Source organism: Bombina bombina, chromosome 2 (genome assembly GCF_027579735.1).
Source record: "Bombina bombina isolate aBomBom1 chromosome 2, aBomBom1.pri, whole genome shotgun sequence".
Lineage (NCBI taxonomy): Eukaryota > Metazoa > Chordata > Amphibia > Anura > Bombinatoridae > Bombina > Bombina bombina.
The window spans coordinates 521,366,123-521,385,260 of NC_069500.1; the positions used below are offsets into that span (position 1 = coordinate 521,366,123).

The 19,138-nt window shown below is 36.8% G+C and overlaps 1 protein-coding gene and 1 gene segment (V, D, J or C); both read left to right on the forward strand.

The window, feature by feature from the left end:
• LOC128649177 (uncharacterized) overlaps positions 1-19,138 on the forward strand; it is a 139,325-nt gene that overhangs the window by 41,213 nt on the left and 78,974 nt on the right. For both annotated transcript variants that reach the window (XM_053702290.1, XM_053702289.1), the window contains exons 3-5: positions 6,900-7,196; positions 11,786-12,079; positions 18,308-18,628. In XM_053702290.1, the coding sequence (XP_053558265.1) occupies positions 6,900-7,196; positions 11,786-12,079; positions 18,308-18,628 (912 nt within the window). The remainder of the gene's footprint in view (positions 1-6,899; positions 7,197-11,785; positions 12,080-18,307; positions 18,629-19,138) is intronic.
• The window catches only part of LOC128649179 (Ig gamma chain C region-like), a 430,619-nt gene that overhangs the window by 40,563 nt on the left and 370,918 nt on the right, over positions 1-19,138 (forward strand).

The following is a 19,138-nucleotide window of genomic DNA, read 5'->3' on the forward strand; positions in this document are numbered from 1 at the left end:
ACACTTTTTAACCCCTAATCTGCTGCCCCCAACGTCACCGCCACTAGAATAAACATATTAACCCCTAAACCGCCGCACTCCCACCTCGCAAACATTAGTTAAATATTATTAACTCTTAATCTGCCGGCCTTAACATCGCCACCACCTACCTACATTTATTAACCCCTAATCTGCCGCCCCAACATCGCCACCACTATATTAAAGTTATTAACCCCTAAACCTTAGTCTAACCCTAACCCTAACACCCCCTAACTTAAATATAATTTAATTAAATCTAAATAAAATTACTATCATTAACTAAATTATTCCTATTTAAAACGAAATACTTACAGTTACATTGTAGCTATCTTAGGGTTTATTTTTATTTTACAGGCAAGTTTGTATTTATTTTAACTAGGTAGAATAGTTATTAAATAGTTATTAACTATTTAATAACTACCTAGTTAAAATAAAGACAAATTTACCTGTAAAATAAAACCTAACCTAAGTTACACTAACACCTAACAATACAATATAATTAAATAAATTAACTAAATTAAATACAATTACCTAAATTAAATTAAATTAGCTAAAGTACAAAAAAAAACTAAATTACAGAAAATAATAAAACATTACAGATATTTAAACTAATTACACCTAAAATAAAACCCACCCAATACACCCTTAAAAAAACCTAACACTAACCCCCTGAAGATCGACTTACCGGGAGACGTCTTCGTCCAAGCCGGGCCAAAGTCCTCAACGAAGCCTGGAGAAGTCTTCATTCAAGCCGGGCGAAGTGGTCCTCCAGACGGCAGAAGTCTTCATGCAGACGGCATCTTCTATCTTCATCCACCCTGCGCAGAGCATCCTCTTTATCCGGAGTCTTCTTACTGAATGATGGTACCTTTAAGTGACATCATCACCCAATCGGAATTAAGGTAGAAAAAATCCTATTGGCTTCTCCCGGCTTCGTTGAGGACTTCGGCCGGGCTTGGATCAAGACGTCTCCCAGTAAGTTGATCTTCAGGGGGTTAGTGTTAGTTTTTTTTAAGGGTGTATTGAGTGGGTTTTATTTTTGGGTTAGGGTTTGGGAGGCAAAAGAACTAACTGCCCTTTTAAGGGAAATGCCCATCCAAATGCCCTTTTCAGGGCAATGGGGAGCTTACAGTTTTTATAGATAGTATTTTATTTGGGTGGTTGGTTGTGTGGGTGGTGGGTTTTACTGTTGGAGGGTTGTTTGTATTTTTTTTTTACAGGTAAAAGAGCTGATTACTTTGGGGCAATGCCCCGCAAAAGGCACTTTTAAGGGCTATTGGTAGTTTAGTTTAGGCTAGGGTTTTTTTTTTTATTTTGGGGGATTTTTTTATTTTAATAGGGCTATTAGATTAGGTGTAATTAGTTTAAATATCTGTAATTTGTTAATTATTTTCTGTAATTTAGTGTTTGTTTTTTTGTACTTTAGCTAATTTAAGTTAATTTAGGTAATTGCATTTAATTTATTTAATTATAGTGTAGTGTTAGGTGTTAGTGTAACTTAGGTTAGGTTTTATTTTACAGGTAAATTTGTCTTTATTTTAACTAGGTAGTTATTAAATAGTTAATAACTATTTAATAACCATTCTACCTAGCTAAAATAAATACAAACTTGCCTGTAAAATAAAAATAAACCCTAAGATAGCTACAATGTAACTATTAGTTATATTGTAGCTAGCTTAGGGTTTATTTTATAGGTATTTAGTTTTAAATAGGAATAATTTAGTTAATGATAGGAATATTTATTTAGATTTATTTAAATTATATTTAAGTTAGTGGGTGTTAGGTTTAGGGTTAGACTTAGGTTTAGGGTTAGACTTAGGTTTAGGGGTTAATAACTTTAATATAGTGGCGGTGACATTGGGGGTGGCAGATTAGGGGTTAATAAATGTAGGTAGGTGGCGGCAATGTTAGGGCTGGCAGATTAGGGGTTAATAATATTTAACTAATTTTTGCAAGGCGGAAGTGCGACGGTTTAGGGGTTAATATGTTTATTATAGTGGCGGCGGTGTCCAGGGCGGCAGATTAGGGGTTAATAATTATAATGTCGATGTCAGGGGTGGCAGATTAGGGGTTAATAAATAGTTTATAGGTGTCGGCGATGTTGAGGGCAGCAGATTAGGGGTTCATAAATAAAATGTAGGTGGCGACAGTGTCCGGCAGATTAGTGGTTAAAAAATTTATTATAGTGTTTGTCATGTGGGAGGGCCTCGGTTTAGGGGTTAATAGGTAGTTTATGGGTGTAGTGTACTTTTTAGCACTTTAGTTATGAGTTTTATGTTACAGCGTTATACCATAAAACTCTTAACTACTGACTTTTAAATGCATTAGGACTCTTGACAGGGCTCACTTTTTGGCTTCCCAGGACAGACTCCTAATACCGGCGCTATGGAAGTCCCATAGAAAAAAGACTTTACGAAGTTTACGTAAGTCGTTTTGTGGTAAGGTCAAAGAAGTGTGCGGTACACCTAAAGCTTCAGGACTCGTAATACTAGCGGGCGTAAAAAAGCAGTGTTAGGACCTCTTAACGCTGCTTTTTTACCCTAATGCACAACTCGTAATCTAGCCGTAAAATTACTAAGAATAAAAATAACTAAATTACATTAAAAAAACTCCACTAGATTACAAAAAATAAGAAACAAGTTAGCAAAAAATATAAAAGAATTACACCTAATCTAATACCCCTATCAAAATAAAAAAAGCCCTTTCAAATATAAAAAAACCCTAGCCTACAATAAACTACCAATAGCCCGAAAAAGGGCCTTTTGTAGGGCATTGCCCCAAAGATATCAGCTCCTTTACCTGTAAAAAAATACAAACACCCCCCAACAGTAAAACCCACCACCCCCACAACCAACCCCCCCAAAAAAAGAAACTATCTAAAAAAACCTAAGCTCCCCATTGCCCTGGAAAGGGCATTTGTATGGGCAATGCCCTTAAAAGGGCATTTAACTATTTTACATGCCCAGATCCTAAACTAAAGCAAAAAACCCACCCAAAAAAACCTTAAAAAAACCTAACACTAACCCTGTACGATCACCTTACAGTTCTTGAAGTCCAGCTTGAAGGATCCATCCAGCCGGCGAAGTCCTCATCCATGCAGCAAGAAGTGTTTTGGGTGAGTTTTATTTTTAGATTAGGGTCTGGGCATGTAAAAGAGCTATATGCCCTTTTAAGGGCAATGCCCATACAAATGCCCTTTTCAGGGCAATGAGGAGCTTAGGTTTTTTTTAGATAGTTATTTTATTTGGGGGGTTAGTTGTGGGTGGGTTTTACTGTTGGGGGGGTGTTTGTATTTTTTTTACATGTAAAAGAACTGAATTCTTTGGGGCAATGTCCCACAAAAGGCCCTTTTAAGGGGCATTGGTAGTTTATTGTAGGCTAGGGTTTTTTATTTTGGGGGTGCTTTTTTATTTTGCTAGGGCTATTAGATTAGGTGTAATTCTTTTTTATTTTTGATAATTTGTTTCATATTTTTCGTAATTAAGTGGTTTTCTTTTGTAATTTAGTTATTTTATTTTGTTTTGTAATTAGATACTTTTTTAATTTTTAGAGTAGTGTTAGGATTTTTTTAATGTGTAGTTTAGTTTAATTTAATTGGTAGTTAGTTAAATTGTAGTTTAATAATTATCTTAGTTTAATTGTTAGTTTAAAATTAATTTATTTAATTTGACAGGTAAGTTTTAATTTAATTTAAAATAGGGAAATTGTAATTTTAATATAAAGTTAGGGGGTCGTTAGGATTAGGGGTTAATAGTTTATTTTATTATATTTCATTGTGGGGGGCCTTCATTTTAGGGGTTATTAGTTTATTTAAGTATATTTCATTGTGGGGGCTTGTGGTTTAGGGGTTAATAGGTTTATTAAAGCGTCGGTGTGGGCGGACGGCAGATTAGGGGTTAATAATATTTAAATAGTGTTTGCGATGCAGGAGGGTGGCGGTTTAGGGGTTAATAGGTTTATTATAGTGGCGACAATGTCGGGGAGCGGCGGAATAGGGGTTAATACATTTTAATAGAGGCGGCAATGTCGGGAGCAGCAGATCAAGGGTTAATAAATGTATTATAATGTTTGCGATGAGGACCTCAGTTTAGGGGTTAATAGGTAGTTTATAGGTGTTAGTGTACTTTTTAACACTTTAGTTATGAGTTTTATGCTACAGCTTTGTAACGTAAAACTCATAACTTTTGACTTTAGATGGTACGGATCTTGTCAGTATAGGGTGTACCACTCACTTTTTGGCCTTCCAGGCAAACTCGTAATACCGGCGCTATGGGAGTCCCATTGAAAAAGGACTTTTTTTAAAGTGCGGTACTGACGTAGCATGACAGGCTAAAAGGTGTGCGGTACACCTATACCTACAAGACTTGTAATAGCAGCGTTAGGGAAAAAGCAGCGTTATGTGCCATAACGCTGCTTTTTCAATCATAACACCAAACTCATAATCTAGCTGTACATTAGCAGATTCACTGTAAGAACATTTCTTCAAATAGGTCATTAGTATTACCGTGGGAAGTATGTTATAGGTGTATTAATAAAAAAATAAAAAAATGGTGGTTATTTTTAGATAATACAAGTTTACTACACTAGTAGAGACTCTTGGATACTAGTTTTTGTAATTATTAATATAAATTGCTGTAGGAAGAATACCTACTTCTTAGGATGAAAAAAAAGATTGCTTTACCCTAATCATTTTTTACACCTAGTTATGCATCATCATAGCATGTTTACTACTAATTACATATAATTTTAATTGTTCTCATGACTCAAACTGTGAACAGGCTAGAGACAGCTATCCAGTTAGCTATGCTGTTGGAAATTATTCTCGATGATGTAGACAATGGAATAATATGGGAACTATTTTCTGTTACAATAAATAAAAGCGATACACAGCACTGCTTCCAACTGAACACATAGATATATATATATATACAGTAATATATATATATATATATATATATACTGTATGTATATATATATATATATATATATATATACAGGGAGTGCAGAATTATTAGGCAAATGAGTATTTTGACCACATCATCCTCTTTATGCATGTTGTCTTACTCCAAGCTGTATAGGCTCGAAAGCCTACTACCAATTAAGCATATTAGGTGATGTGCATCTCTGTAATGAGAAGGGGTGTGGTCTAATGACATCAACACCCTATATCAGCTGTGCATAATTATTAGGCAACTTCCTTTCCTTTGGCAAAATGGGTCAAAAGAAGGACTTGACAGACTCAGAAAAGTCAAAAATAGTGAGATATCTTGCAGAGGGATGCAGCACTCTTAAAATTGCAAAGCTTCTGAAGCGTGATCATCGAACAATCAAGCGTTTCATTCAAAATAGTCAACAGGGTCGCAAGAAGCGTGTGGAAAAACCAAGGCGCAAAATAACTGCCCATGAACTGAGAAAAGTCAAGCGTGCAGCTGCCAAGATGCCACTTGCCACCAGTTTGGCCATATTTCAGAGCTGCAACATCACTGGAGTGCCCAAAAGCACAAGGTGTGCAATACTCAGAGACATGGCCAAGGTAAGAAAGGCTGAAAGACGACCACCACTGAACAAGACACACAAGCTGAAACGTCAAGACTGGGCCAAGAAATATCTCAAGACTGATTTTTCTAAGGTTTTATGGACTGATGAAATGAGAGTGAGTCTTGATGGGCCAGATGGATGGGCCCGTGGCTGGATTGGTAAAGGGCAGAGAGCTCCAGTCCTACTCAGACGCCAGCAAGGTGGAGGTGGAGTACTGGTTTGGGCTGCTATCATCAAAGATGAGCTTGTGGGGCCTTTTCGGGTTGAGGATGGAGTCAAGCTCAACTCCCAGTCCTACTGCCAGTTTCTGGAAGACACCTTCTTCAAGCAGTGGTACAGGAAGAAGTCTGCATCCTTCAAGAAAAACATGATTTTCATGCAGGACAATGCTCCATCACACGCGTCCAAGTACTCCACAGCATGGCTGGCAAGAAAGGGTATAAAAGAAGAAAATCTAATGACATGGCCTCCTTGTTCACCTGATCTGAACCCCATTGAGAACCTGTGGTCCATCATCAAATGTGAGATTTACAAGGAGGGAAAACAGTACACCTCTCTGAACAGTGTCTGGGAGGCTGTGGTTGCTGCTGCACGCAATGTTGATGGTGAACAGATCAAAACACTGACAGAATCCATGGATGGCAGGCTTTTGAGTGTCCTTGCAAAGAAAGGTGGCTATATTGGTCACTGATTTCTTTTTGTTTTGTTTTTGAATGTCAGAAATGTATATTTGTGAATGTTGAGATGTTATATTGGTTTCACTGGTAAAAATAAATAATTGAAATGGGTATATATTTGTTTTTTGTTAAGTTGCCTAATAATTATGCACAGTAATAGTCACCTGCACACACAGATATCCCCTTAAAATAGCTATAACTAAAAACAAACTAAAAACTACTTCCAAAACTATTCAGCTTTGATATTAATGAGTTTTTTGGGTTCATTGAGAACATGGTTGTTGTTCAATAATAAAATTAATCCTCAAAAATACAACTTGCCTAATAATTCTGCACTCCCTGTATATATCCATCTATCTATCTATTTACCTATCTATCTATCCATACATACATAATTTATATATATATATATATATATATATATATATATATATCGACTTGGACACAGTCAGATAGGTTAGTCAGTTTCATACTCAGTAAGCTGTGTAAACTTAAACAAAGTAAAATCAGAAGCTAGTAACAACTAAGGCTATTTCCACAAGCCAGCAGTAGCACACAATGACAGGTAGATATATGGACAACCAGACTGGTAAATCAGCTCTTTCCTCTAACCTATTAAATTGTAATTCTGTATTTCGCTGACATTTTTTTTCCACATTGGTTTAGTTTGTGAAAAGAAAGCACCTATTTTAAAGATCTCCCTTACCTCTTGTGCTGGAGATACAGAAGACAACATGGTGTATTTAGTGTGCACAGTCTTCAACTTTCCATCAGGACATGGTGAGGTGACCTGGCTGCAGAATGGGAAAAACTATGTACGAACTGGAAACAGCGTTGCAAAGGCCAAAGATATGGTGTTCATGCTCAATGTCAGCAAAGAAAGTTGGAACAAGGAAGATGAATACACATGTCAACTTCAGTACCAAAACGAAATTAAAATGGAGAATATCAGTAAATGTTTAGGTAAGCTGCAATCTGTCTAAAAGACAAAAATGGTTGTGAGACAAATTTCCATAACAACAGATTATAAGGTGACTTAATGGGCAAAAGACACTCCAGCCTCTGCAGTTTTCAATCCTACATTCATCATTACTATCTTTGGTGAATGACAAAATAAATTGGTAAGGTTGGAGGGGCTAGAAGGGAAGTTTGTGCATTCAGCCCAAAGAGCAATATTACATCTTATGACACAATACAAATTTGAGTTTAACGTAACATATACTCAAATACTCCTAAATGCAATGTTAGTGTAGTAACAACTGTGGCCCAGAATACAAGTGGACTGCAAATGAACGCTCCCGCTTAAGTTTAATTGCACTAGAATTAACATTTTTGTGCTTGTTTGGCTATGCTTGTATTAAAAGTTGAACGTAAACTGTTTTCGCTTTCACGCTAACCCAATGAGCACAAAAATCAGAACTTAGAGTATCTCAAACACGATCACATATTCTCATTTGCGCTATCCCGACATGAAAATATGAATATTTCACATTCAAATGTACTACAAATAGCAGAATATGTTCTATTAATTCATAAATAAAGAATTCTACAGATATCTGGTATTTTTGTAAATTAAATCTATACCTATATATAACCAGTACACAGCAGTTTAGCACTCACGATACAATCCTTTTGACCGGGGTGCTCAGCAACATATTTCATAGACCTTCAACAAAAGCAGGCACTCACCGGGTTTGAAGTGGCAAAAAACTTTATTCCAACAAACCCGGTGAGTGCCTGCTTTTGTTGGAGGTATATATATACCGGTATATATATATATATATATATATATATATATATATATATATATATATATATATATATATATATATATATGTATATATATATATATATATATATACAGTATATATATATATATATATATATATATATATGTACATGATTACATATAGGAATAGATATATACAGATATATAGAGAAATATCTATTTATGAATACATAGAATATATGCATAAAACTGGAATTTGAAATATTTACAGTAAATACATAGTTAAACACCTTATAAATATGCTTTTATGTGTTTTCATCTACTTACTTTCAAAGGGCTCCAATGCACATATATATATATATATATATATATATATATATATATATATATATTTATATATATATATATATATATATATATATGTCTATATATGTGTACATATGTATTTATGTGTTTATATGTGTATATATATGTCTGTAAATACATATATATATATATATATATATATATATATATATACACATACATACATATTTACACATATATAGGCATATAAATAAGTGTAACTATAGTTTGTAATGTATTTTTGATGCGTTTTTTGCAACTTTTTAGTTTGTGAAACAGTAAACCAGAGCTCTGTAGTAGCAGTAATCATTCTACAGTACATCACTATTATGCTCAAGCGATTCCGTTTACTTTCATCTTGAAATATGAGCGGTAATCCAGAGGAGCGCAAACCTTTGCGATCGGTCGGGCACAATCGTTTGCAATCCACTTGTAATCTAGCCCTGTATGTTTTATTTAGTCACCACAGCCTTAATATACCTAATAACATATAAATATAGTAAGAAAAACATTCTTTACTTATAGCTTCCTTGACCTCTGTTAAAAAATTTTTTTACCTCAAAGTAGTTAATTGACATCGGGCTAGATTACAAGTGGAGTGCTAAATTTGCCCGTTTGCAGGCGCACTATAATTAAACAGCCATTACAAGTGGCTGCTCATTGCTACCGCAAGCTCGCCAAATTAACAAGAAATCAGAGCTCTGGTTAATTTTATAAATGTGCCCCAAATGCCCCCAAAATACTGTTTATTGTATTTTATTACAAAATAAAGATAGCAGCATCTTTATTTTTCAATAAAGGCATTATTTTGGGGTTAAAGTTGGTGGGAGTGGGATGTTAGAAAAAAACGGCACTGAAAAGTGACTTTACATTGCGGTCTATGGGTACTGTGTGTTCCCAGTAAATATATATGTATATGCTTATATACATATATATGTATGTGTTAATATGTTTATGTACACATATTTAATGCTAAAAAGTCAAATGTAGTCCCAGCACCTGAAAGAATGAGCACGTTTCAGTAATAAGTGTATAATAGTCAATATCAAAAGGTGGGAACGAGAGGCATATGATACACGGATATGCCTGCAAAAGAGCTTACTATTCCCTCGTGTTTTTAGACAGTCTTTGTCATAAATAAAGTAGTAAACATTGCGCTGATGCAAAAGGAGGCTTACCGGTCCGTAGGATGTGGTCTGTGTCAAGCTGAACGAACCTCTTTTGTTGCCAGCTAGGTTGGTCCACAGCAGTTGCTGGTTTCCATCTGTAGTGTCTTTTATATGGGAGCTCTCACAGAGCCTGTTTCCAACCCGTTGTAACTAACAGCCAAACAGCCTGTTCTCCCTTCCTCCACATCCAGCGGTATCTGATGACGTCACACTTGCACAATCCTACTCGGTCTCCAGCCTCTCTGCCTCCAAACAACCTTTGATCTGATCTAAGGCCAAAAATGCCTGTGCTCATTTTCCCTTTTGAAATCTTGAGAGTGTTAAACGACAAAACAGGAGCACCAGGCAGATCCGTGGTATAAAACTTAGCTTTTATTTAGAAAAATTCAAAACATGTTAAAAACATAGATGAACAGGTAATTCATCTGTGAGAATGCTAAATAGGAGGGTATATGGCAGACCCAGCTATTGTGTTTCAGTGTTGGCCGCAATCATAGCTTAGGGTTCCTGCCATAGCCCACCTTCATTTAAAAAGCCTAATGTGTTCTTATTGGTTAAAAATATTTGTCAAACTCCCATTGTGATTGGCTATGGTGTCTCCAGGTATTATTCAATTACCTACTACCAATTTGTAACAAACCTGTGTTAAATTAATCAAACCATTGTGTTTGGAGGATAATATGTTAAACAGAAATTTTACACAGATATTTTAAAATGACAAAGAAGATTACAACATGTATATTCCACAGAAGCTATATCAATATTAAAAAAAAACTGTGGGATCACGATCCTTAGGATCTTTTATGGGGTTTGAAAAATGTATTATTCTGTATACTTAGAGAATATATGCATTTCTTTTCTTTTCTCTTTATACATAACCTTAGACTTCTATATAAGTTAGAAAAAACTTGCTACTCGCTGGTGATCACCCAGTTCCATGGAATATACTATAGGAAAACCAAATTTAGTCATTATGCCAAACATTACATCATTTCTAGCACATCTGTGGTAACATTTTGATACATCACCACAGTTTTTTTTTTAATATTGATATAGCTTCTGTGGAATATACATGTTATAAATGAAGGTGGGCTATGAAAGGTACCCTAAGCTATTATTACGGCCAATGCCAAAATGCGTTAGCTGGGTCTGCCATATATCCTCCCATTTGGCATTCTCACAGATGAATTACCTGTTCATCTATGTTTTTAACATGTTGGGATTTTTTCTAAATAAAAGCTAAGTTTTATACCACGGATCTGCCTGGTGCTCCTGTTTTGCCATTTTACTCTTATTATGTACACATATTAACACATAAATATATATGTATATAATCATATCCATATATATATATAAATATATATATTTAAAATTGCTGGCATCACTGCGCTTCTTACCCCCTTCGCTGCACTGAAGTTTTGATGCAGTCTCTGATGGCATCAGAGCGAGGTTTCAATGGGAGCATATGGAAGTGTGCAATGCAATTTGAGCGCAATGCTTCCCAGCAATGTGAACGTGAAGTCGTGTTCGCATTGCTGTGAAATTGTAATACCAGCGCACATTAGCATGTGCTCGTATTACACAGTGGAGCACTAATAACGCTTTTATGAAAGAGATATTTAGCGATCCACTTTTAATCTGGCCCATCATGTTTAAAGAGAAAGCTATTGTAGATGGTTTTGATAGATTGATAGTCTCAATTTGATTTATTTTATAAAAAAATGACAATTTATTTCCATTTTCAAATTAAGCACCAGTTCCTAGTAAGCATGTACAAGAGTACACAGTATATGGCCTGCATCTGTGATTGGTTAATAACTATCATATGATACAGGTGACAAGGAACTTTAAATATGTCAGGGATAAATCTAGTGCTCATTTGAAATTCATATCAACTAGGTGGGCACAGCAACGCCTAGTTTATATAACGCACTTAAATATAATGCTCGTGGTAGGGGTCACTGTACTCCCTTATCTTTAGCAAAAGTCCTTCCAAATCCACAGCACCACAAAGTTGCTTATGTAAAAAACATTTTACTTTCATTCAAGCTGTATAAACAAAGTGTGATGTTGCAATGCATGATTAAGGCCTAAGGGCCGAAACGTTGCACTTTGTTTGTATGTACAACTTGAATGAAAGGAAAATGCTTTTAACATAAGCAACTATGTGGTGCTGTGGATGTGGAAGGACTCATTTGAAATTCAGAGTACTTGTTATTCCATTGTTTTTTATTAGGTGATTATCGATCTTTACTATATTTAATGGTATTCTTCCCATAACATAATTGTGTTTGATTTTTCCTCCATAGCTTGTTATAGTTCTTTCATGAAGCCGACTGTTGTCTCCAGTAAACCCTCTATTGAAGATATTTTAAATAACAAGATTGAAATCAGTTGTTCAGTGCATAATATCAATATCAATCCCGGCACAAAACAAGTCTTTTTGAAAGTCGATGGGCAACAATTTGGAAAGGTTGCAAGAGAAGAACTTACTAAAAACAGTATTAAGGCAACATTTACAATGAATCGTGAAGAATGGGACAAAATGAAAACTGTGTCATGCCTAGTCAAACAGCCATGTTCTGGTTCTGACATAGAAGAGGGTAAGTGTTATCACTCTTTATATTATCCTAGTTGAACAACTTATCATGCAAACGCAAAACCCCTGAGGTAAGAATTTCCCACAAACATGAATGTTTCTTTAAGAAATACATTTTTAGAAAGGGTAAAATATTGATAAGGCATATTTGGAAGATATAAAGAATACAAAAGAACTGGGCTAGAATTAATGAAGCTCTTTTCGTCTGCAGTCTGCTCCTTCCATAATCTCTGTATCAGAAATGTTCTTAAAGGGACATAAGGCTACAATAAGAAAATGCTTTAATGTGTTCGATTATTGTCTTACTACACTGTTGCTTACCTATAAGCATGGCAGTTTCTAGAGAATCTTGCTCACAGGGTGAAATTCTAAAATGTGCCACCCACCTTACTCTAATGTCCATCCTTCCATGTCTCACTGTCATTTCATTTTAAATGAAGCACCTGAGAGCTGGAGTTTCTGAGCTCCAGGCATCTGCCTTCATATAGAACCGGAGCATGATCTATATGAAGGCAGATGCCAGATCAGTACAGACAGTGACACTGTGTCCGGAATGGCAAATTTTAAATAGACACACACAAAAAAAACATTCTCACACAAAAATACTGAAAAGCACACAAAAACATTAAGAAACACACAGAAACACTCAAGCATGCACATAAAAAGCTACTCTCCCAAAGAAACACTCTCTTCTCTCTCACACAGATAGACACTGCGACACACAAACACACACACACACATTCTCAGACAGAAACACCATTAAACACGCAAACACACACACAAAAACATTCAGACAAATGCACACAAAACACTCACACACAAAAAACACTCAAACACACACACAAAAAACATTCTCACACAGGAAACCTCACACACACTTAGGCACAAACAAACATAAAAAACTGCTATCTGTGCCTCTCCACTTATAAGTCACTACAAGAGCAGCCCAAAGTCTCAACACAGTGCTGAGCTGACAGACAGTGGCCAGTTTACTTCTCAGGTGGTGCACACAGGAACTATGCCACCTCTGTCAGAATGTGTGGGGCGCCAGGATCTGGGCAGTGGGCAAAGCAGTGATGGGATTGGGAACCATCTACATGCAGTGTGCATACCTGACAGTGCACCGTCAGGCTGCTCTTGACACTGTAGGCTTTTTCACAGACATTTAGTGCTTCTTATAAGCAACACTGTGAACAACAACTTCACCAGCAGTGATGGAACTCCAGATCCCGGTCGCTCCTGCCGGCCCCCACCCAATGAAAGACCCCCAGGGCTTGGTAACATCTGCAACCTTTGTGACCCAATTCCGCCACTGCCAGCTATTAAGCAATTCTCCTGCCTCATGAAACTGGGGTGGATTTATGCATTATCTGTCCCCCCACATTATTTTCCCCGTCCCCCTCCAGTTCCTACTCCCATGAGTGTAAATACAATAGCATTCTCTTGTCCTGCCCTGTGTGTGTATACATAGGTTGTGCCACTAGAAGAATTACAATAAAACATAGAGCATGGCTTATCTAAAGATTATTTTGAAGTCAGAGGCTTAACAAAAAATCTTGGGGCCCCGGTTCAAGAATCCATGAAGGCACCCCCATAAAATTAAATTAATAAAAACACAATTTTGATACATTTACTTTTATTATTTTATTTTTATTTTATTTTTTAACACTAATATTTGCTAGTTGAGGCATGTTATGTAAACTATACACATTCCTAGAATACTCTGAACATTACTTGGCAGACACTTTGAGCAATAGTGATAAAGAATTTACTCTTGAACACAAACCAGTTTGCCGTAAATCATGCTTGAAAATATGCTAAACTAGTTTCCTTTGAAAAGGCCATCATGTATATATATATATATATATATATATATATATATATATATATATATATATATATTAATCCAGTAGTACCAGCACTCTCTATTTAGTGTCAGCGTCGGGGTGCTCCCAAAATTAAGTATATAATAGAGGTTCCAATGAACAGAGGCACATGTTTGAGAGTGTGTGAATGTCAGAGAGAATGGGGCCCATTTATCAAGCTCCGAACGGAGCTTGTGGGCCCGTGTTTCTGGCGAGTCTTCAGACTTGCCAGAAACAGCAGTTATGAAGCAGTGGTCTAAAGACTCCATAACCCTGTCCGCCTGCTCTGATGAGGCGGACAGGAATCACCGGAATTCAAGCCGATCGAGTACGATCGGGTTGATTGACATCTCCCTGCTGGCGGCTGGTGAGCTGCTGGTGCAATGTTAAATGTGGAGAGCATATTGCTCTCCGCATTCAGCGAGGTCTTGTGGACCTGATCCGCACTGTCAGATCAGGTCCACAAGACCTTTGATAAATAGGTCCCACTGAGTGTGAGAGTGCGTGCATACAGTATGTCAGAGAGAATGAGTGTGAGAGTGCATGCATACAGTATGTCAGAGAGAATGAGTGTGAGAGTACATACATATGTCGGAGAGAATGAGTGTGAAGGTGCATACATATGTCAGAGAGAATGAGTGTGAGAGTACTTACATATAGCAGAGAGTCTGGCCCCTATTTATCAAGGTCTGGCGGACCTGATCCGACAGTGCGGATCAGGTCCGGCAGACCTTGCTGAATACGGCGATCAATACGCTTGCCGTATTCAGCATTGCACCAGCAGCTCACAAGAGCTGCTGGTGCAACGCTGCCCCCTGCAGACTCGCGGCCAATCGGTCACCAGCAGGGGGGTGTCAATCAACCCGATCGTACTCGATCGGGTTGATTTCCGGCGACGTCTGTCCGCCTGCTCGGAGCAGGCGGACAGGTTATGGAGTAGCGGTTTTTGTAACCGCTGCTTCATTTCTGGTGTTTCTGGCGAGCCTGCAGGCTCACCAGAAACAAGGGGCATCAAGCTCCATACGGAGCTTGATAAATATGCCCCAATGAGTGTAAGTGTGTGCATATGTCAGAGAGAATGAGTGAGTGCATGCAAATGTCAGAATGAATAAGTGTTAGTGTCTGCATATTTCAGAGAGAATGAATGTGAGTGTGCATACATATGTCAGAGAGAATGAGTGTGAGCGTGTGTGCATATGTCAGAGAAAATAAGTGTGAGAGTGCGTGCATATGTCGGAGAGAATAAGAATGAGTGTGAGTGTGCGTGAGCGGATGCTGCTTCCGACCCATTCCGCTTCAGTTCCGCCTGAAGCGGAAGTTAAGAAGCAGCGGTCCTAAGACCGCTGCTCCTTAACTTGTCCACCAACTCTGAGGTGGCGGACAGCAATCAGCCCAATTGGCCGTGAATCTGCAGGGGGCGGTACTGCTGGTGCAATGATAAATACCGACAGCATATGCTACATCGTATCATGTCTGTCTGCACAATAATAAATTTACCCCTAAGTGTCAGAGTGCGTGCATATGTCAGAGAGAATATGTGTGAGAGTGCGTGCATATGTCAGAGAGAATGAGTGTGAGAGTGCGAGCATATGTCAGAGAGAATGAGTGTTAAAGTGTGTGCATATATCAGAGAGAATGAGTGTGTGTGTGTGCATATATCAAAGAGAATGAGTATGAGAGTGTGTGAATATGTCACAGAGAATGAGTGTGAGAGTGAATGCATATGTCAGAGAGAATGAGAGTGAGAGTGAGTGCAATTATGACTCTTAGGGAAGTCTCCCTAAGCATGATGTGGGAATCCAGACGTGGCCCCGTTGCTCAGTGTGCCTAGAGGGATATGGCTGCACCTCACTGACGAGGCCCACACTAGGCGGAAATGTACGTCTGGGGTTTTGCCGTTTCTCTTGTTCAGAGAGGGATTGCCTGGTACTTCGGGGCTGGACTGTAATGTTAAGTCAGGATCAGACTGATATGCTACAGGAAAGGTCTCTGTAAAAGGCACATGTTGAGCAAAAAGAGGCTGCTTCTTGGGTGGTAACAAGCCATAGAACAAGCTATTATTCTGTTGTTCATTCCCAGGTTGAGCGCTTCTCTCTTTTTATTTATGCAAATTATGACTCTTAGGGAAGTCTCCCAAGTGTGATGCGGGAATCCAGACATGGACCCGTTGCTCAGAGTACCTAGAGGGATATGGCTGCACCTCACTAACGACGCCCACACTAGGCAGAAACATACATCTGGGGTTTTGCCGTTTCTCTCATTCAGAGAGGGATTGCCTGGTATTTCGGGGCTGGACTGTACTGTGAAGTCAGGATCAGACTGATATGCTACAGGAAAGTTCTTCTCTGTGAAAGGCACATGTTGAGCAAAAAGAGGCTGCTTCTTGGGTTGTAACTAGCCATAGAACAAGCTATTATGCTATTGTTTGAGCATATATCAGAGAGAATGAGTGTGAGTGTGTGCATATGTCAAAGAGAATGAGTGTGAGAGTGTGTGCATATGTCAGAGAGAATGAGTGTGAGAGTGTGTGCATATGTCAGAGAGAATAAGTGTGAGCATATGTCAGAAAGAATTAGCGTGTACATATGAGGGAGAATGAGTGTGTTGAAAAGATGAAGTGACAATCAAACGTCATTACAAATCCTCTCTTCTACTGAAATACAATTTAAAAGTCCGATCTCAATATCCCAACACTAAAATGCAATACATCCCCTCATTCACAGGTACTCCCATGCGTTTACATTTTCCAGGGAAAACATTTCTATAAAACAGAGGGAGGAACTGCAATAGGATTTGATGTGCAAACAGATCTATAACTTATTTTTCTGTATAGAAATGTTTTCCTTCTTTATAAGATTAAAATGGAACCAAACAATAGATCTATGTTTATAATTCTTACATCACTGCTAAACCACTATCAATATACATCTATACCTAAATACATACATGATTATATATATATGTATATATATATATATATATATATATATATATATATATATATATATATATATATATATATATATATATACAGATATAGGAATATATATTTAAAAAATAATTAGTACACATTTTGCTATGTGCAAAACATTGGAATGTAAAATATTTACAGTAAATACATAGTTAAAAACTTTATTAAATCTGAATATTGCATAAATATGCTTTTTCATGTTTTCTTCTTCTTGACAGCAAAGGGCTCCAATGCACTTATATATACCTGTATTTGTCTATATATGTGTACAAATGTATTTGTGATTATATGTGTATATATGACTGTAAATGCATATATACACATATAAATATATAAATACATATGTACACACATATAGACATACATTCATATATATCCATATTTAGACATATATATGTACAGTATGTATCTCTATGTTAAAGCCCTTTGCCTGTCTTTTTTCTCTAACACCTGAAATCTCATGTTTTTGAGCCCTCTAACTTTTGTGTGCAATATTTTTTTGAATAATTTTTATTACATGGTGTTATTATGAGGGTAACTGTACTTTGTAATGTATTTTTGATATGTTTGGTAACACTTTTTAAATGTATCTAAGGTATTAGCATTTACTACCTCCTTAGGTAATGAGTTCCACAATTTAATTGCTCTTACAGTGAAAATAACATGTACGTTGCTAAATCTCCTTTACTCCTACCTTAAATTGTGACCTCTTTTCACAAGCAATGCACAAGCAATAGCTACCGGCCCGCTATCTCTTTATATGGGCCTTGAATATAATTAAATAAAGTAATCATGTTATCTCTAGAGAAAATAGACCCAGTTTAGCTTACCTCTCCTCATAGCTTAAATTCTCTATACCCCTTATTAATTTTGTGACTCATCTCTGAAGTCTGCAATGTCTTTTTTTGCAATTGGTCCCCAGAACTGTACTCCAAACTCAAGGTGAGGTCTTGCCAGGGATTTATATAGTGACAGAATTATGCTTTCCTCCCTTGCATTAATGCCTAATTTAATACATGCTAGTATATTTTTAGCTCTAGAAGTCACTGCCCTGCATTGTGCACCCATCTTTAGCTTGCTATCTATAAATACTCCCAAATCCCTTTCCTCCTCTATTTTTGCTAAGTCTAGTCAAATTTAAATAATAGGTTCCCTGCTTATTTTTACTGTCAAAATGTAGAATGTCGCATTTTACGGTATTTAATCTAATTTTGCATTTACCTGCCAATTCTTATTATTTATTTTAATGATGGAAACTCTGTAGTTAAATGCCTAATTGCCCTTTATCCTAATGGTTGTGTGCACCGTTGGACACATGTATATGGTGTTTTTCTGTTGCACAAAGGTTTGTTAAAGTATAAGTGTATATTTGTAATCAATTGTCTATTAATTATAGTGGTGAAGATAAACCACAAAAGCACGAAAATGCCAACAGTCTCTGCAAACAGAACAATGTTTCTGGATGAGGGAGGTATTGCTGCAGTCTGCAAAGCCAGTGGCTTCTACCCTGATGAGATCAGTATCCACTGGGAAAAGGAAAACCAGAAGATGGAGGCAGGCAATTATATCAACAGCCCTGTGACTTGTTCAGGATCCACTTGCTTTACCATGAGCTTTCTAAAGGCATCAAAGCAGGATAATTTAGCATCCTACAAATGTGTGGTGTACCACCTAAGCCTCAATTCCCCTCAGAAGATGGACATCGAAGACATATCAGGTAAATTGTGAGATAACTCTCAGTATTCTATTGCACTTAGAGTTCTGTCAGTTGCATTAGTGCAAGAATTAGTCTAGTTATATAAATAAACATATACATTTTGGTATGCAATGTTGTGATATCATAAATTCCATAAATTCAATAGTTCTGTTACTTTCTAAATTGAATTCAATGTCTGAAAGGGTTGAACAGTTCCAGTAGCTTTGAAATGTAATGTGTATTGAAAAATATCATAAAAAAACAGAGAAAGATTATCATAAATGTATTCGGAAAACAATTATTTCATTATTGAAATTAATCCACAAAACAGGCAGCTAAGATAATAATTGTATAGTAACTAAATTACATTTTCAAAACGTTTAATGAAAAACACATCAGATATGTGGTGCTTAAATAATACTGATTGAATAATGGTTCTTCTCAAATGTACATTAATCCCTTTACTTATTTCATTATTTAGATAGAACATATATTGCTAATCAGTTTTCAAATTGTTCAGAATTCGGAATT